This window comes from Microtus ochrogaster, unplaced genomic scaffold (assembly GCF_000317375.1).
Source record: "Microtus ochrogaster isolate Prairie Vole_2 unplaced genomic scaffold, MicOch1.0 UNK23, whole genome shotgun sequence".
Lineage (NCBI taxonomy): Eukaryota > Metazoa > Chordata > Mammalia > Rodentia > Cricetidae > Microtus > Microtus ochrogaster.
The window spans coordinates 5,024,993-5,045,917 of NW_004949121.1; the positions used below are offsets into that span (position 1 = coordinate 5,024,993).

General features: G+C 45.2%; 1 protein-coding gene across 1 annotated transcript in view; it reads left to right on the forward strand.

Annotated features, from left to right (window-relative positions):
- The first annotated feature begins 773 nt into the window (after positions 1-773).
- The window catches only part of Sh2d4a (SH2 domain containing 4A), a 57,132-nt gene continuing 36,980 nt past the window's right edge, over positions 774-20,925 (forward strand). Inside the window, exons 1-3 of the mRNA XM_005367765.3 lie at positions 774-970; positions 9,408-9,564; positions 11,194-11,365. Coding sequence (XP_005367822.1) covers positions 790-970; positions 9,408-9,564; positions 11,194-11,365 — 510 coding nt within the window. The 5' untranslated portion in view covers positions 774-789. The remainder of the gene's footprint in view (positions 971-9,407; positions 9,565-11,193; positions 11,366-20,925) is intronic.

A 20,925-nucleotide genomic window follows, 5' to 3' on the forward strand; every position in this document is an offset into this window, starting at 1 on the left:
TCTGTGCAGTGCTGGAGAGAAAGCACACAGTCGTGTCTGTGCGGTGCTGGAGAGAAAGCACACAGTCGTGTCTGTGCGGTGCTGGAGAGATGGGGGAGGAGGACACAGAGAAAGCACACAGTCGTGTCTATGCGGTGCTGGAGAGACGCGGAAGGAGGACAGCAGGCTTCATTTTATTCCTTCTTTTGACTCAGCTGAGAATGGCTCTATTCCTCTGAAAATATCTCAAATGTGATATTTTCTTTTGAAATTGGGGGGGGGGGTATTTTTATTTCCTCTTGTGACCTTTGGTTATTGTTACTGTTGTTTGTTCTTTTCAGCCATGCTGTTGACAGTTGGGAGGCCCTGATATGTTTTGGGAGGAGGCCAGACAAACCTCTGTTAAATTTCTGTTTTCCTGAGATCAGCGTGTTCAAAGTTAGGGTTTTCCTGATAAAATATCTATTATGGAACAGAGGTTATACAGACTCTTAGCCAAACATTACCTTGGCTTTTTTTCTTCTTTCCCTTTGAAATAAAAAACTTTATTGTGTTTCCTCCTGGCTTTTGTTACTAGCCTGCTTCCTTCTAGAATCTGTACATTTTATTGCCTGATTTGGGCTGTTATTTTCTTTGCAGGTTTGTCTACTGAACAACGTTTAAGAAAGAAACCTCTCTGTTGAGTTCCTGTCCCAGGTGTTCCACACTCTGGGAAGGTCTGTGGAGGTGTCCAAGTCACAGCCTGCTGGTGGCATACGTCATTTCCAGAAGCTTCTTCTGCAGGTGTAGACGTTCTTGCTATCAGCAAGCATGCTGAAACAGATACTGTCAGACATGTTCATAGACCCTGACCTGCTGGCAGAGCTCAGCGAAGAGCAGAAGCAGATCTTGTTTTACAAGATGAGGGAGGAACAGATCCGACGATGGAAAGAAAGAGAAGCAGCCATGGAAAGAAAGGAGTGCTTGCCAGTGAAATCCAGACCAAAGAAAGGTAAATGTAGCCGCCTCTGCGCTGCGAGTGTGATAGCAGAAGGCCTGCGCCTTGTTGTGAGGGCTGGCATCTCTCACTAGCTGGCCACATGAGCTGCGACTTCGTGGCCCGATCCTATGCTGCTCAACCCCTTAAGTCAGGTTGTTAGCTGGAAGCCTGCATGGGCTCACTCGTAAACACAGAAAACTTACCATGCAATATATATGGTTAAGTCTTTCCTCTAAAATCAGATGATCATTAAGGTGTCTTGAAGTTGGTGCTGAGGAATGGGGGTGTAACTCAGTGACAGAGCACTTGCCTAACATGAGATTCTCGTGTCAATCCCAGCACCTCCAAAAAACAAGAAGCCTCTTGGTGCAGTGAGGAAGGCCTTTATCCCCCTTAGCACTTTACCACCACAATGCAAAGTACGTTTGCAGCAATTACGCAGCAAGTGTGACTATGTGCCATCAACCTCAGGTACTAAAAGTGACCATTTTAAAGAAATGCCTCTTAAAATGCAAGGAACTTGCTTAAAGAAAGCAAATGGCAATCGTGCATATGTTTAGTGTGGAATAATTTGCAAATGATCTTCTTCCTGGCTGAATGAATCCCTAGGAGTTTGAAAAGGTTCTTTTGAGACCATCAGGGGAGAAACTCTTTGTTCATTTTGACCTAAATGTATACTTGCACAGATATAGAAAGTGCACATTAACCCCCCCACACACACACACACACACAGAGTCTGCCATGGATCAGTACTTAACTAAACACATACACACGTGCACACACTCACACACACAGGCACACAGTTTTCAAGGTCATTCACTGAGATATTCATGTTTAATTTCTCTTCATTTTTTTTATCAAGCCAAAAAAAGTAAAATTTTATAAGACCACTCAGGATTTCAATAGTTGAGAAAATCCCACTGGCATGATTGCCAGACACACAGATTGGAAGTGGAAATCAGTTTAGTGGCCTTTGCCTCCCTACTATAACTAAAATTCTTTTTATGAGGTCTATATGCTGATAAGAAAAACAAATATGAGTATTTTGATTATTACCTGATACAGTTTATAGGCTGTTTAAGATATGCAGTTTAAGGGCTGGGGTATAGATCAGGGTGAGGGTGCTTGCATGGGCAAGTGGCACTACCATGGCAGTACCACACCAGTAACCAAAATGGGTATAACATTAAAAAAAGAGCATAGCAAGAGCTTATTGGTGTTTTAGATCATCTGTGAAGCACGTACCCTGTGTCTTATCCTCCCAAAATGTCTGCAGTGTTAGTATTAACTGCCCAGTGTTATAGGACAAAACAAGCAAATATAACCCTTAGGGATCTTATGCATGGAAAGCTGCATGCGTGCTCAGGTCTGTGGGATTGCACATTGCACTGTCCAGATTGCAACTTTCCTTTCAAGCAGTAACGGTGAGCTGAAGCACTGGGGCTGGCTGACCTGTTCTTCTCCTTGCGTCCTCAGGCGCAGTTTATCAAGCAGCTCGGCTCCTCCAGGGCACCCTCCTCATTGAAAGCCTCATCTGTTGGTCTAGTGGGGTGACTTTGGGACTGTGAGACAGGAAGAGTGCTTGCCCCTGGTCCCTTACTAAACTGTGGGCCTCTCAAGTTTACTGAGTTGCTTTCCTTCAGATTACTTAACACAATTATTTCAATTACTTTGCTTAACTGCTTCCTTGCAGAGTTTTGAATACACCTTTAAAAAATTACCTTTTTAGTTGAATGATTGTAAAAAGCAGTCTGCTAATATGCTGATATAAAACAACTTGCTAGGCCTGGAAGCATCATGTTTGGCCTCCCAGGCTTGTCTTCCTCTGCCTGGCATATGCCTCCTGCCTGTCTGTCTGTCCCAAGTCCTGCCTGCTTCCAGCTCGTCCCAGCCTACATGCTATTCCTGTTTACAGTTCACGGCCCAGCCACGGCTTTGGAGGTCGCCCTTGTTATTGAATCTTATCCCCATTCCTTTCTTCCATTGTCCCATCACATCAAAAGTTCTGTTCTCTATAAAACACAAACCACAGTGCCATTCTCCCACCTTTCTAGGCTCTTAAGATTAATGTCGGAATGGCTGAGAAAATAATCAGCCTCAGGGATTTAACCAACAATAGACCAGATACTTTCCGAATCCTCACAAGACACTGTCTTTCATAAAGCAGGAGATAGTCATGGACAGACTGTGTTTGCTAAGTGATAACCACGAGGTCTGAGCACTGTAGCAAGGAGCCACCCATGGCTGCACCACTACTCTGAATTGAGGTTTGATGAATGTGTAGTGATGATCTCGGTGGTATAGTTGTGTAATGGATGTTTCCTGGGAGCCCAAGAAAGGTTGCCTGCCTGGGCTCTAGAGTGAGTTCAAGAGCAGCCTAGAGACCTTTGTGAGACCCTGCCTCAGATAAAAAAGTAAAATGTGGGCTGGGCGATGGCTCACTGACTGAAGTGTTTGCTGTGCACACGTGAGGACTGGAGTTCAGATCTCCGGAATCTGCGCGAATTCTGAGCGGTCTCGTCAGCCCATCTGCAGTTTCAGTCTTGAAAGGCAAAGGCAGGGGACCCCCTCCCTCAGGGTAACCTGGCTAGCTAGACAAACTGCATTGGTAAACTCTGGGTTTTACTGAGTCCCTGTCTCTCTGAATAAGGTAGAAGAGACATTTAAGATGATTCCTGACCTCAACCTTTGTAGTAAGGAGCTGCGGGGCTGCATTCCGCCACCCAGATCCCACCACAGGCTAGCTTTACCCGAAATAACAACACACAAACTGTATTCTTTTTAAACACTGCTTGGCCCATTATATCCAGCCCTTACAGGCTAAATCTGATATCCCGATCAACCCATCTCTAATAAACTGTGTAACACCGGTCTTACTGGGAAAGATTCAGCATGTCTGACCTGGCGGCTTGCTTCATCGCGTGTGTCTGCCTGGGAGAGGGGAGCATGGCCTCTGAGCTCACTTCCACTTCCTCCCAGCATTCTGTTCTGCCTACTCCACCCACCTAAAGGATGGCCTATCAAAATGGGCCAAGGCAGTTTGTTTATTACCAATGACCTTCCTCCATCAAACCTTGGGTCATGGATGCATGCATACATGTTCAAGAGAACCTACATGCATGTACACACACATGCAATATGTATACATACATAAACTACACACACACACACATACTTGAAAATGGGAAAATGCTTTAAAATGGAAATGTTTGGGGCTGGAAATGTAGCTCAGATCCTATGCTACAGTGCAGAGTGGCTGCCTAACATGAGAAGAAATGGGGTTTATTTCCAGTGCTTAGGGGAAAAGGGTATAAATTACCAGATTTGAGGAGTAAGAAAGACTTTGAGCTATCTTGGGTTAGATGCATTCTTTGAGTTAATCTCACCAGTTTTTAGGTATCAGAATGTCAGAACAGTCGTCACTATCGATGTGGCCCCCATTTGGACACAGGAACCCCAGCCCGTGTTTCCTGCGCTGTCTCATGCAGACTCGCAGCCCAGTGCTGCAGTGTTTTATCTTACTTAACATTAGCAGCCAGGCCTGCAGCACGAAGCACTCTTTACATTATACGGACGAGGAAAGAGAAGCTCAGTCATGAATTAACTTGCCTTGGGCAAACAGCTGGAATAGACCCTGGCTTCAATTTCTCCCCCAACTGGGTCCTGTGAACAAACGTGGTACGTGGTACGTGACAAGCTCAGCAGGGGACTTCGGAGCAGTTACTAAAGACACCTCGCAAGCATCTAAAACAAAAGGCGGCACTTTTCCTGTGTGCTTTGTCACAGAGCCACAAGCAGAAGACGAGGTTCCCCTGCACTGTTTATCATTGCTTCTTAATGAAGCTGAGGCTAGGAGGCCAAAGCCCAGGTGAGGATCTGGTGGATGGGACAGTATCTCCATCTGCCCTTGAGATAAATGTACCTGAGATACTCATGGTGGTTGGAATGAGAATGGCTGACATGGGGTCATATATTTGAATGTTTAGTCACCAGGGAGTATAAGGATAGAAACGATTCCTCTGCTCAGTACAGAGCCTTACTTCTGAGGGTGCACCATAAAAGGCCTGTGGCCCCTCTTCACTCTTTTTAAACCCCTCCCGCTCCCTTTCTCCACTCCCCACTTTCTTTCCTGGACGAGATGTATAACTAACAGTGGCTTTGAGGTTTCAAAGGCCCAAGCCAGTCCCAGCATTGCCACCCGCCCCCCTTATCTGTCTGTGGATCACAATGTAGCTCTCTGCTGCTGCTCCAGCACCATGCATGTTGCCATGATCCCCGCCATGACGACAATGGACTATCCTTCAGAAACTGTAAGCGAGGCCCCAATTAAATAGATTCTTTTGGAAGAGTTGCCTTGGGCATGGTGTGTCTTTACAGTTATAGGACAATGAGCAAGGCTTGGATCCATCTCCGTCTGCTGGACTCTTATTGTTAGCACCGGCACGTTCCTTTAGCTAGTCCTCCGTTTCCAGGAAGCAAGGGTTCCACAGAGCAGAGCTGGAATGCAGCGGGGTCTCTGGAAATGTTAGCTAGACAAATAGCTGATTCCTTTTCCTCTATACAGCATGCTCAAACCCATATGGCCAAAAGACTTCTCACCAAGCTTTGGTCTGCTTGTCATTACTGCACCACAGTTTCCGTGCGGATGGTCCTGCAAGCTCACCACAAAGAAAACTCTTCCCAACTTTTCCTATAGTTCCTCATAACCTCTGGTCCTGTCTCTCAGTCTGTCATGATGGCTCTGCTCTGTTCCTTGTCACTAAAGCCAGATGGCAGGAAGACATTGTGGCTCCCATCTGGCCTTCCCTATCCTCAGTCACTAAATCTCACAGATTTTACTTTGCCTTTTCTGTTCTTTGGCGATTTCCACTCCCAAGGTATTAGTCTGTTATAATGTAGCAAGCTTGTGCTTTTCATTGAAACCGTTTCATTTAATTCTTGTGAGAACTCGGTGAGGTCAGTGGTGGAAGATATTCCAGAGGCCTCTGGGGCAGCAGTGTGCAGAAAAATCTTAGGATTGTTGGCTATCTTAGTACTGTTATAGGAGCCCTACTTTTGGCAGTCACGCACACTCCAGTACTGACTTCTTCCAATGTGCTGTAGTTTATTATCTTGGCAAAATGCTTTTGTGGAGCTCAATGGACTCATGATAAAGAAGGGTTAGGAACAACCTAGGGTTTTATATATATAGTGATTGGTATAACCCAGGAAGGGTTTACTGTAACGTGTCCTTGGCTTGTCACAGGAAGCTTGTATCCTGCTGGACCCATTGCATAGGAAACAGCAAACACAACAGTGCAATCCTGTAATCAGGGCATAGGACTGGAGTAGTCTGGCCGTTTCCCTGAAAGAGACGTGACACTCCATTTGTATACAGCATTGTCTAGCACTGCCTCCTTAGAGGGTTTGCATATGGCTCCGAGTAGGGAGAACCTCTTCGTCCAGAGAAAACACTTCCCTGAAGAGCAAGGTGTGACTACAAGTCTCTGCTTGGGAGTGATTTATGATGTAATCCTCAAACGAGATGGACCCACTTTTCTAGAAAAGCTGGTTTTAGAATAATTTTGTAAGAGTCCCTGAGATAACAATCATAAAGAGACCTGTAGTTGTACAGTCACAGTTCAAAGACTGGAGAAACAAAAGACCTTGTAATTATGTGGAGTGCTATACAAACTCCCTCCCTCCATGTGCAGATTTAAGTGTGCACATAATTTCCAGGCGAGGTGGACAGAAAATCCAGAATGGCGGGGTGGTGTTAGACTGTAAGAGAGATATTGCATTGCGTATGCTGCATTCACAAGTCCTCAGTTTATACCTTTTCTGTAAAGGGGTGTATTCGGAGTCACATGACTTTGCATGCCTAGTTCCTGCCTTTCTCTTTCCTCCTCCTCTTTCAGTTACAAGGTCCCACATATCCCATACTGAATGAAGTTCAGCTTCCTAACTAGCCAAGGTTAGCACTGAACCGACCTTCCTGCCTCTACCTCCCAAGCGCTGGGCGCACAGGTGTGAATCACCACGCCTGATTATGGCTGTACTTGAAACTGAGCCCAGAGTCTCAGCCATGTAGGTTAGCACCATTCCAGCTGAGCCACATCCCAGCCAAGGCTTTCCTTTGACCCACCTCTGCAGCCTTTCCCTTTTGACCAACATCCTGGCATCCTGGATGTCTCCCAGCAGCCCAGGGACAGCCCTGCCTGTTTCCTCAGTCTGAGGAGCTCTCCCATGCAGCTTTGCTCTCTCTGTCCCCGAGGTCTTTAGGGTTGTTCCAGGATGTACAGATATTCTGGCAATGTTTGCTGAGCAAACAGCTGAATCCTCTTTGCTCTAACGGACTCTAGAACACATTCCTGCTGCCTGAGCCGGTTCTCACCATTCCGTCACCTGCCTGCTCTTGGATTCCCAGCATTCCTGGTCCCTCAGCATCCCTAGTACCGCCCTTCTCTTCCCTCTCATCTGCAGGCCTGTGTGCTTTCCCCGCCATCTTCTACCTTACTCAGTTATTTCGGGAATCAGAATTCTTCACTTGCATAAATTTACAAACACTTTGGATTCTTTTCCTCTGCCCATGAATGAAGCTCATTCTTCTCCAAGGTTCTCTCCAAGGTTTCCTTCTCTCTGTGAGTCAGCTAGTCCAGTGATTTTGAAGATAACATGGGTACGGTAATTTCCAAGCCCACCTAGCCAGTCTCAACCTGATTTGCTCTCTCTCTCTCTCTGTACCAGCTTGGGGAATTCTGGAGATGTGGTTTCTTTGTGGCCCTTTTCAGCTTCCTGAGCTCTTGTTCACTCTTTGCCTGCAAACTCTCCACTGGTCACCTGCAGTTTCAGGCTTTGTCCGGCCCACCCCAGGGCAAGATGTTGTCCCCTAGAGTCACCACTGCCACCCACGACCTGCAGACTCTATGAAAACCGTTTGGGGATGTTCATATGGTGTCCCAGCTAAACAACGACTCTCTGGGTTCCCAGTCTTTGCTTCTGGTGGTACCCAACCACTGTGGGCTCTAGCTGTCGGCCTCTTGTTGTTAATAACAGCGGAGAGTTACCTAAGTGAAGGGCGAGAGGTGGGCATGGTAAAACATTACAGCTGGCCTCGGGAGTGTGTAATAGAGACAATTTTATGAGGTATGACAACTTTCTGGAGTTAACATATGGCATGTCCTGAAATTGCAAGACCAGCGAGGGTTGGCGCCTGGGCCTACTGCCAGGAGAGCTCTCAGGGTGCCATCTCCCCTTCTACCCGGGATCTCCCATCACTTGTGTCTCTACCTGTGAAAACAGGGTCAAGGCACTTCCTTCTGGCCTTGAGGTCCCGTGGTAAAGATCGTACAAATCTGCCCCACTCTCCTCAACCGTTCTTAGCACTCCAGAGGCTGCGGGATGAGATCATTTATCTGGAGAAGAGCAGGAAGCAGAGATCAAGTTTGACAGCCCGCTTTTGTAATGCGACCAGAGACAGCACTCGGAAGTGGGCCAATAGAACATGAACACTTGAACGGAAAGCTTCCTCTGCTTAGCAGAAGCCCTGAGGCAAGCCCAGTGTGGACGTCTAAGGGATTCAGCGTTGGCCAGCATCTGCTGCATCCCCTTCATACACTCAGCACCTGGGGCTGGTCTGAAGGCATCGGCTAGACCTAACTGTGGACCACAGTGACCTGAGCAGACCCCATATCCATCCCTTTAGTTTAGGGACTGTATTTCTTGGCCTCTCCTAATCACACGTTACATTTCCCTGGTCCCATCTGGCTACATTTCTGGAGCTCAGAAACTAGATGTAATACAACCCCTGGTACCAATTGTGCACGAGGGTTATTTAAGTCACCAAGTGTCATACTATCCAGGTCGTATTATCTTCTCACATGCTGGTGTGAATCTCCAGGCAGCCCTGTAAGTAAGTAATAGGCTGGCTGGTGATAGCCGGTAACCTCTGCTGAACTCCTATTATCCTTGGCATGCCCGTTATTCACAGCCATCATTGTAATGGATGTTGGTGTTCCCATTTTACAGATGAGGAAATCGAGTCTTAAAGATATGAATGTTCCTAAATCACACAGCTGGTACGTAGCAAGGCTAATGTTTGAATAAAACCATTCTAACTCTAAAACGCTTGTTTTAAGTGTTGTGACAGTAGTGCAAATGCCAAATCCTTGAGCAAACGCTCAGCTCTGGGGGACTCCTGATGCCAGGTCACTCTCTTACCCTAAAGGATAATGAACGCCGTGAATGAGGTCATTCTCTCGCAGCACTGGCAGGTGGAAGCACCAGGCCCATCATATTTGTGAAGAAGCCGTCACGGCTCCTAGCGTCACTGTTTGCTCCTGAGCAGGTTGGAAGTGTTTTGCTTTACCACTCCCAACCCAAGACTGGAAAATACTAAAGTGATCAGAATACATAATAACATAGTATCCAATAAATAGATCGTTCAACCCAAATTTTGTTTCATTTGCAGAGAATGGCAAATCTGTCCATTGGAAGCTGGGCGCTGATAAGAAGGTGTGGGTTTGGGTGATGGGCGAACACCATCTAGACAAGCCCTATGATGTGCTCTGCGATGAGATCCTTGCTGAGAGGGCCCGTCTGAGAGCAGCGCAGGACTCGGAGCTCAGGTAGGCGATCTGCGTCCCAGCTGCGCCCGGCTGCATGCTAAAGAGCAGTGTGTATCAGTTCCTTCTCTTCACTGCTGTGTCAGAATACCTGACAAAAGCCGCTCAAGGAAGTAAAGGTTTCTTTGTCTCAAAGTTAAAAAGGAATAGAGTCCATCGTGGCTGGGGAGGCAGAGTGGCAGGGATCTGGTCACATTACACCTGCGGGCAGAGGGCAGGGTGAACAGAAAATGGGGCTGGAGTATAAAACATCAAGACTGGCCTGGATGACGCACTCCCTCCAATGAGACTTCACCTCGTAAAGGTTCTGCAACATTCCCACATAGCCCCATCACCAAGGACAAAGTATCCAGCCTCGCCAGCCTATGGGGCATTTCACATTCAGCTGCAACACACTGTATCGAAACCTCTTGCTTACAGCATGTGGTAAGAGAACACAGTGACACTCGAGAGTCAGAAGAATCACTTTAGGTCTTTCCAGAAAGTTCGCTTGAACTTTCAGCGATACCCTTCTGGCCTGCAGTGCTGCCCAACAACTGCTTCAGCTCTCACAGACATCCCAGGGCTGATTTGCACGAGCATGCAGGCTGCCCCTGCTCCACCTCTGCTCAGTTAGGTTAGCATCTTCCTGGAGCAGCGGCACAGGATGTAGCCAAGTGTCAGGTGTGTTTGTGAGAACTGAACCAGCTGTGGGCCGCTAGACGGCAGAGTCTGAGCTCTGCCAGGCACCAGGAATGCAGAGGGAGTCAGAAGAATTCATTCCAGCCTAGGAAGGAAACAAGGCAAAATGAACAACCAGCTGTTGCGATGCAGACGGAGGCTTGGCTAAGGTGTAAACAGAATCCCCCTGCTCCAGGTGGGAATCCAGCATTCTGCAGCATAGAAGAGGGGAAATCTGAGTTGAGCCTTGAAGAAGAGTTGGGTATCAGCTATAGAAGGTTAGGAGAGAAATTAGAGATGTAGTCAAGATTTTGAACAGCTCTGTGGGGAGTGGTGAAAGCTTCTGAGTGCTTGGGGTATACCATATAAACCCCTAGAGATGGGGTGATGCTTTAAAGGGGCTGGGCATAGGAGTCTAAACCTCTTCTAGGGGCAGTGAGAGTTTCATGGGAAATTGACATGGTCAATTGGACACATGTGTGACTTGGAACAGAGACAGGTGATTATCATCTCTGCTGGGTACCCTCCTCAAGTTCTGGGCAGCCCCACTCTGAGCTGAACAGATGTAGGGAACCAACTTCAGCACCCAAAGACTAATAGTGCCTCACTCTAATTCTCATGAGCTCAAAAGTATAAAAGAACATATAAAACAGCCATGCAGGGGATAGTCTTTGGATAGCCATAAGAAGGCAACATGTACTGGCAGCCTAGCTGAGCCAGGAGCTAGGTAGCCCTGGGTTCAAATCCTGACAAAACCATGATGTGGTCTTAGGTAAATTATAGTATTTCTTTGAACCTTTTATTACAATGCAAGGACAGCTTCAGATGGTGTTATGAAGGTTTAGGTAATGATAAGCATTACAACCAGCAAGCTGCTGCTGTTTTCTTCTGGCTTGGATTGCAGACATCTGCTTCGGAAGGCCTGTTCCTGTTGAAGGATGTTTTGCTCATTTCCCCTTTGTTTCTCTGCAGGAAAGCACAGTCTGCAGAAATCACCAATAGCTTGAGAACAAAGTCACAGAACTGTGCTCAGCCAGAACTACAGAAGCTGGAGCCTCAGAATGTCACCAGGAAAGCAACTGCAGAGCAGACATCAGGGCAAGGACCCAGAACAATACCAACCAAGAGTGAAAACAGAGCCCACGTGAGTCTTACCACTGTGCAGAATCCCACAGTCAGGGAGGCAGAGGCAAGCAGCCACTGACACAGTGAGCATGCTCTGGAGCTCAAATACCCTCAACCTTTAAGGTCCTGCCATTCACCTTATATGGGGAGGGGGTAGAGCTTTTTTTTTTTTTTAACCTTATACTTCATGAGTAAAGTTAAGCGTTACCTTTTCCCCAATGGGGCTGGTACTAAGAAGAAACTCTAGTAAAGTTGGACATTTTAATATGCTTTTAATTTTCCCCCACATCTACAGCATGGTTTTGTTTGTTTAGTGTTTTTTTGGTTTTTCTGTTGTTGTTGTTTTCCTCAGTAAAAGTCACATAGTAAATAAGGTACGGTCTGTGGGCCAAACAATCCTTGTCATGATTGCACACACATACACAAGCATTGTTGTGGTCTAGTAAGACTTTATTCCCAGATACATCAAGGGCAGGACTCAGCCCTTTCCCGAGTTAGACTGCATTCTGAAACATGAGCATCTTTTTGACTTCATGGATTCTGCATAGGATGTAGACTTTTATGCTAAGAACTGGTGTGAATTCTTTTATGGACCAGGTGCTTTAGAAAGCTCAAATATAATTTGCTTCTTGGATTATAGTTTGGAAGAACAATAAACTGCATTATAAAGTACAGTATTCTGCCAGACATTTAATTACACTGTGTATTAACAGGATTTGCTACTGTTTGACTTACATTCACGTCCACGTGGGTTGTACGTGACTAGGGCAGCTGCCCGAAGCTCACTTAGAGGCTGGCCCACGGGGATATGGTTATCTCTGTTCTGCCTACTTCTGAGTCTGATAATATTCTAATCATTAACGTGTCTCTAGGGTTATTATGTGGCAAAGGCAGAGCAGGCTGCAGAGTGTCTCCGTTAGCGCTCACAGCACTGTGAGCTAGCTACCACTTCTCTGTCTATTTTACTTGCTTTTTATGTACTCTGTGCACATGTGAGCACAGGTATATTGCATGTATGTGAAGGCCAGAAGACACTCCTTGGTGTCATTGTGAAGAAAGCCATTTCCCTCATTTTAGATAGTCTCCCATTAGCTTGAAACTTACCAGTCAGACTAGACTGGGGGCCAGTGAGCAAGACATTCTCACGCTTCTGCTTCTACAGTGCTGGGATTGCAAGCATGCATTTCCCAACTTCTCTATGGGTTCTGAGGATTGAACTGAAATTCTCACACTTGTGGAGCAAGTGCTTTACTGACTGAGCCTTCCTGAAATGCCCATCTTTGTTCGTCTTGCAAGTGAGGAGTCTGAGGGTAGCCTTGGTTCAGCAACATGCTGAATGTCTCATTCATGCCTAGGTCTTCATGATCCCTAAGTTACTCCTTAATTGTCAGTTCTTTTCCAGAGATTTATTTGTTTGTTTTTATTTTACGTGTATGGGTATCTGTGTTTATGTATGGGTGTCATGTGTATATGTTGCCTAAGGAGGCCAGAAGAGGGCGTTTTATCCCCTAGAGCTAGAGCTACAGACAGTTGTGAACTGCCATGATGGTGTTGAGAGCCAAACTCAGGTCCTCTGCAAGAGCAGCCGGTGCTCCTAACTGCCAAGCTGGCTTTCTGGCCTTCTCAACCACTGACCTCAATTAGTGACTGTGTCCTTACTGAGCAGACTATGAAGAAACGCCACCAATACAAGACTTGTAGTCTTTAGTCAAAAGTTCTAAAGTTTTGTTTTTGAGACCTTGATGAGGTTTCCCCTCCTCAGTCAAACGTTCTCATACTCAGTGTGCCCTCAACATGCCTTACACGAAACTCCCCCCAAGCCACTCCGTTTCAAAGACCCCTAAAATGAAGAGCAGTAGCAACAGCCAGAGCCCCGAGAAACCCAGGCATGCATGCTTCTATTTGTACTTGAATTACATTGCCAGAGTAATTACATTTTTTCAAAACCAGGATAAAAGGTTAAAACAGACACCAAACATCTACCATGATTAGTCTTGTTCGAACGTGTCATAAGCTCCCCTGGCATGCATGGCGTGGTGCCGTCCCGCTCCTCTGTCTGCTGGAGTTGCAAGTGGGAAGTGATGAGGAGGGGGAAGGGAAAGGGAAGCACCTAGACTGAAGAAATATGGATGTTGATGAAAGTTTTTTTCTTTTTCTCTTTCTGCTCTCCCCATGTTGGGGATGGGGGTCTTGCCAAGTTCTGTTGTAATGTTTGCTGAGGTCCCTTAGCAGTGAGGTGCTCAGAAAGGCTGCGATCTTTCCATACGGAAGGCAGGCTCCTGTATCATATGTATCCACTTAATGGCGTGTTTATATTTTGCTTGTAAACCTTGCCAGTGTAAACTACCGCGTCTGTCATGAGTTGGTATGGCAGCAGAGGGAGACGACCAGTATCTAGGAGAGTTTTGGAGATGAATAAAGTATATAATTCATACAAATGTGCCAAGTTAATCCCTAACACCTGCCGGGTTGATTCCCTCTCCTCTTTCCCAATAATAGTTTTAACTCACAGACCACAAGGTTAGTATCCCAAGCCTGGTTTAATTACTAATTTCTTTTTTTAAAAAAAGCATCAAGATAACAAAGTTGGAGTAAAAATAACCCCTGCCACCAGGAACTTTACTGATGGGGAGGTGTGGAGAGGTTTGGCTAATGTTTAATGTCGAATGGTAATAAGTGCTCTGAGGGAAATTATGGGTTTCCACACATTCCCATTACATCAGGGCCTGGGCCAGGGCTTCCTGAATGACCTTTAGGAGACCTTGAGTGTGAGATGGTAATGAAGGACTCCTGGGGCCACAGTCTTGTGGGGATCAAGCAGAGGGGGAAGAAGTGTGAATGTCTTGTCACACTGGGAGTAGGCAAGGACGGATGGAAAGGGGGATGTCAGTGTTTTACTCTATTTTCAGAAATAATTGGAAATCATCAATGAGTTTTGAACAACTTTGTATTTTGAAGAGAATTCTTCAGTTTTGTATTACCGTAAGTGCAGGGACAGGTAGCAGCGCCAAGCCTTCCCGTCTAAGGAGTAGGAAGCCAGCAGCATCAGCAGGGCCTCCTGGAAGAGGAGCTGGGGTTTGGGCACAGCGGTAGATGGGGGAAAAGCTTATCTTATTCAGAAGTACACACAGTTAGAGCGTTTTCGCAGGCTGTCATTTCCTTTCTAACTTCTCCTGACATGTAAACAAGGGAATTACAAGAATTTCTTTTATAAATGAAGAAGTTGATGGTCAAAGATATGCGTATGAATCACAGTCCTGCAAGGCCTTGTCTTGCACATCTGTGGGATACCTCAGTCCCCACTCCCATGGTAATTTTGGTATGCCTTTAGACATGGCAGAATAATTGTCGCCAATCCTCAGACCTTTTCCGTGAGATGAGAACTCCTGAGGGAGGAGGCTAGAGTAAGGAGAGTCATCGTATATCTTTCTAAAATGAAATCAGTTGCCCAGTGAAGACTTTCAAGTTTTAGCTGGAGTTTATTCTGTCTCTGGAATAAAAGGATAGTGTCTTTAAAATTCCATTGTCTTACCAGGCCTAGAATCTGTTATGATGAAAAAGTATCTCCAAATGTGTGTGTATGTATGTGAGTGTGTGTGTGTAAGTGTGTGTAATGTTCATGGTATATGCACATGTGTGTGTGTGTGTAATGTTTACGGTATATGCACATGTGAGTGTCTGTATGTGCCTATGCGCCACTGAGGCCAGAGGAGGACCAGGCGTGCTGCTCAATTGTTCTCTATCCTGTCCCTTTGAGACTCACACGGACGTTGTTTGTCAGTGGCCAGGCTCTAGCCTTTGCTTCTCACTCCCTGTGAGCTTTGCATGGATCATCACAGCTGCCCGGTTCTTCCACATGAGGGTGAGAAATTAAGGGCCTGTGGTAGAGTTTGTTCCTGGGACTGTCTGGGTGAATCCCATAAACTTTCGGGGCCTCTGATTTTTTATCTATAAAAGTAGGGAAGTAATAGAATATGCATGCCATGAAAACAGAAGGAAAAAAAGACAGAAGAGGGGACAAGGGGGGACAGGAGAGAGTAGTAAAGTGGAGAATAAGCAAAAGAAATGAAAGAGATTTTCATGAGACGTGAAAATGCCTTGGTGACCCTATTTATATATATGCGGATTCAAAGACTTAATTCAAATGCTTGTGCTGTTTATTGGGTACACATCATATGAGGGAATGCATTTCTTTAGAAGTCCCAGTGAGCAGGAGGGTTGTTTTCAGTAGGAACACTGGAAGACTGGCCCGGGCCGGTGTCCTCCCTGACCCCATGCTTTACTGCCCTGTACTCTGGGCCTGGTTTCCATGACTTCACTCCTTGCCTGAGAGACTGTTCCATGGTTCAGCACATGTAATGGCGAGCCTCAGAGAACCTATAGGGGAGACATAAAACAAGATCTCCCTCTTCCAGAGTTTTAATTCTACTGGGGAGAAGGGGAGCAGCTAGAATCCAAGGCAGAGGCAGGGTTTGATCAGGTTTCAGGAGGGAGTGTGCACTGGTTTGGGTATAGGTGGGATAATGGGAGAGGGTGGCGTCCTGGAAGGGCAGGTGGTGAGGGAGAGGTTTGGGGAGCAGAATGTCAATAGTGTGGAAGCACAGAATGGGTGGGGGGTGGGGGGAGCTAGGGAAGAGAACAGTCTGACTGGGATCAGGCACATAGGCTAGGACCCAGAGGGCAGTGATGCCAAGAATTTACACTCTGCAGGTGGAGGCAGACTTGTCTTGGGGGTTGCTTTCGTTACTGTAAAAACAAATAGCAATACACTTAGTTCACTATAATAGTTCCGACGGAAACAGGCTGGGAGCCTAGGGTGGCATGATTAAGGTATGCCAGGCTGAAATCATGCCATGTGAGCTGCTCTCTGGTGGTTCTGGAGAAGAACCTAGACTTATTAGGACTCTTGACCAAATGGGCCATCTAAACACCATGTTCTATCTCTGCCGACCAGGGCACATGAGCTGATGGTATTGGTTAGGGGATAATTGGCTGCTGGAGGTGGCTTACACTCCTTCTCTTTCTCTGTGGCCTTTCCAGGCCAATGAAGTCTGTTTTCTGCCTAGAATCTCTCTGGTTTCCCATCTGCTGTGTTTCTCCGGCTCCCATTGGAGAAAGATCTCTGTTTTTTAAATATTTATTTATTTATTATGTATACAATATTCTGTCTGTGTGTATGCCTGCAGGCCAGAAGAGGGCATCAGACCTTATTACAGATGGTTGTGAGCCACCATGTGGTTGCTGGGAATTGAACTCAGGACCTTTGGAAGGGCAGGCAATGCTCTTAACCTCTGAGCCATCTCTCCAGCCCCCAAGTTCTCTGTTTTTAACAGCTCATGTGTCCTAAGGGTCAATCTAGGATAATTTCTCCACTTACATCCATCGTTTGTAATTAAAGTCTATGAAGTGCCTCTTGCCATCTAGCCCAGGTGCTGCAAATTGCACTGTGGCTACCTCTAGAGGTCATTCTTTCTATCATGCCCGTAAGAACCGGGCTCCATAGTATATGCCTTCCACTTACCAATCCAAACTTCTAGGTCAAGATGTGTTCCAGAATTAGGATCATCTCAGACTTTTTTTACAATGTGAATACATGACCCTCTATTGGGTCGCATAATTGAGAGCAGGCGATGCAAAATTTTGCAATGGTGCAAGGGTTGTAAACTTACACTGAACAAAGATTAATTTAAAATTAAATGTCTAATGAATCCAAGGAGCTTCCGGTAGAACTCGCTTTGGTTGTATCTCATGAATTCAGTGAGCTTACCATGTGACCACCGTTTTCCCATGGCTGTGTGAGACTGCCGTGGGTACTGCTGGGAATATCTTAACTCAGAATCGACAGCATTGTGTGTTGTGAGTTTCAGCTTTTACTGTACACAATGATTTTTTGTTGTTGTTCTTTTAGAAACATAATAGTTTAACTCTGGAAAACACAGGCTTTCAGTATTTTCCTATAGCCATCCCTTATGTATAAATTAGCACATCTCTGGATTCTATTATTAGAATGTTTGATTTTAAAGATTGCAGTTTGAATTGCTCACTTTAGTTTTATAAAAAAAAATTGGCTTGGAATTAGAACAGAATTTTGACTAATTTCTGAAATGGCCCTAATAGTACCCCCTGCCTCTGTATTGTACTGTGTGTCACACTAGGTATTCTCAGTATTGGCGATCATAAAATAGTATCTAACCCTGAAAAATACTGAAGATGCTCTCCAACCTGAAGAAGCAAATATGCAGCCCATCTTGAACTATTTACGCAAAAAACTCATTAGTGTGCCAGTTTTCTTTTATCTTTAATCATTGGTAAAATCCTGTGTGGACCAAAGAACTGTTTCTCTTAGACATGGGTGATACAATTAAGGAATATCAGAAGTGATGCTCTTTCTTCCTGTGCAAGGCCTCTGTGGTCCTGAGCAGATCACAGTGAACTCTTAGGGTTCGTGGGTGCCTGTCACTGAACTGGAGGTGACAGTCAGCAGTAGGACTTCACTGTCATCCATCTGGGTTCTGATAGGCCAGTTGGGGACCAGATGCTGTTTCTAGGCAAATACAAATATGCTGAGGGCTTAATAGAAAACAGAAAGAATGAGAGATGAGGCACTGTGTCAACCCCCAACCCAGGGAGTTGGGTGGAAAATACTTAGACCCTGCAAATGTGTCGAGCTTCTTGGGGACACTCAATAGGGATAGCTATCTGAATAGTCTCCATGTTTCTCCCATTGCCTGTAAGAATTTGGAACAGGAACAGAACAGGAGAATGGCAGACTACACTAGTTATTAAGATAAGACCTTTGTGTTTCTCTGCAATGTGTAGTTTGGGAACTTATTAATATCAGAAAACTGTCTTTGTCCCAAAAAGGAACCTTGGATATGACAATATTTGTTCACTCTTAGAATTTTATCTCTAGAGAATTGTTCCACTAGTTCTGCAGAAATGACCTTCAGAGACAGCAAGTGATATAGCTAAACAGGGGATTCCAAAACTGGGATTATATGTCTAAGACCTACCTACACAAGAGTAGTCCTCCAACATTCCGTCTGGGAAGGGGTAAGGGCCCGTGAGGCTCCACCCATCCCTGAAGGCCTGTAGACAATTACTGGTGGCTGGGGGAAATGGGTGTCATTTTTTTCCTTGGTGTATCCACTGATGCATTGGTTACTCCTGCTCTAGTTCATCTCTCACCCACATTCATGCAAGTAACTAAATAAAAACCCAGTGAGTATCCCCTGGCCCCCAGAAACATCTGGGTTCAAAGAAATGCAACAAAGCAAAGGAAAAAAAGAAGACCTCTCAGACAGCAGATTACAAAGCCTCCAAGAGTCTTCTGTGTCTTATTTTCTTTATCCAAAAGGAGTTAGAGTTAAGAGCTCTTGTCTCCCAGCAGCATGAGGCCCCACAAGCCATACTATGCACTTTGCCTCCACACGGTCTGAGAGCTACCCACCAGGACACATTCTGCCTGTAAAGACATAACAAAAACTCCCACCTAGCCCTTCCTTCTTCTGTATGGCCCTTCCAAACTAAAGGTAAGCATGCTGTCTATCCCGAAAGCAGCAGCTATCCAGGCTGGAGTTTGACTGTTTGCTCTTACGAAAGCATGCTTCAGAAGTGAAAGGCTAAGGGCTGCAATGCATTTCAGTATTGCTGTTTGTGTAAGATAAAATAGTGGGTGTGTCACATAAAGACAGAGAAAGAACAAATGTGCTAATGTGCTTATCTTTCTAATTCAAAAACCAAGAGAGGAGCTATAATTGGAGTCGAATGCAGTTACCCAAGTACTTTCGATGTAGCTAACAGAATTTAGGATAGTTTACAGAATATATTTTGTATTCGACACACAAAATACTAGCACTTTATAAACCATTTAAGCTGTTCTTTTTAAAAAGAGGAAAAAATAAACAAAAAGCATCTGGCATAAGATACTAATGTAAAATAAATTAGGAAAGAGTGAAGGTACACCTCCAGCACAGTGCAAAAATACAGTCTTGAGTGTTGTATGAAGTTGTAGCATGGCTTTCCACAGCTTTGCTTTGTACTCAGCTCTTGGTGACAACATATGTTGTAGGTGTCATTTGCAGTGCTTCGCCCACCCAACTCATTGGTAGAATTGGGATGAAGAAAGAAGAAATATTGTGCCAATAGACCAAAGGTCAAGTTGAACACTTGGAGTCGGTCATTAACTCTCTGGGTCTGGGTTTCCTGATCTCTAAGATGGGGTCTACAGTAGCTGTGTGTCGCTGAACTAGTGTGTAAATAAGATATAACTTACAGGAAAGTGTTTTACAAACTATCATGCATGATATGAATAGCCATGGTCTACTCTTAATTGTACTTTCCTCCACCCCACTGATCAAGGCTTCTTGAATAAGTTATGTTTTAAAACCTGGTTATCTCCTCAGCCACAGTTCATTGTTTTATATTTTGACTTAGACAACTTCTTTATCTTTCTTTTAAAACTGCTTCATAGATGTGAATGAAAGAGCAGCTGGTGTGGGAGGTCCTTCTGTCTATGTGCTGCTTTTATTGGCTAATGAATAAAGAACCTGGCTTGGTCTGACAGGGCAGAACAGAGCTAGGAGAGAAAGACTAAACTGAATGCTGGGAAAAAGGAGGCGGAGTCAGGGAGAGGCTATGAAGCCCAGCCAGAGATAGACGCCAGAACTTTAGGCTGTAAACCACAGCCATGTGGTGATACACAGATTAATAAAAATGGGTGAAATTAATATGTAAGTGTTAGTTAATAAGAAGCTAGAGCTAATGGGCTAGAGATTCTGAATGATTATTTCGGTTCTGGGCAGCCGGGATGAACAAGCAGCCCCCTCCAGCAAACAGCCTTTAAATCGTCGCATCTGAAATGCTTTGCCTTTCCAACACTGCTTAGCGGATTGGATTTTCTGCTGTGTCCATGTTGCTGTGTAGGTCTATAGGACGGAAGGTGTGAGAGCAGTGGCTGAAGTTCTCCTAATGTACTCTAATGTACAGATTAAAATAGAAACTAAACAAGATATTTAATTTGAAGATGTGTTCTTACAACAAATGTCGTGTTAGAGCAGTTAGGTTGAAAGCCTGTGGGTAGTGACCCCCCTGAGGATTGAATAACCCTTTCAAAGAGGCTTCCTAAGACCATTGGAAAGCACAGATATTTACATAATGTTTCATAAAGGTAGCAAAATTGCAGTTATGAAGTAGCAACAAAAATAATTTTATGGTTGGCAGTCACCATAACACGAAGAACTGAATTAAAGGGTCACAGCATCGGGAAAGTGAGAACCACTGTGTTGGCGTCTGTTGCACGGTTCAGTTAAAGCGTTCCATAGACTAAAATGATTTGCTAGAAGAACAAGACAAATGGGGAAAATAGTCCTTGGTTTCTATTGTCTTGAAGAGTGTTCTGGCAAGATCTCTCTTTAAGGAGCACGTAGCTATTTTCAGCAATAAAATTGATATCCCACTTTTCACCTTGTTAGTCTACTAGCCTTGGGAAATCTCTCTCTCTCTCTCTCTCTCTCTCTCTCTCTCTCTCTCTCTCTCTTTCTCTCTTTCTCTCTCTCCCTCTTCCCCACTCCTGGTATT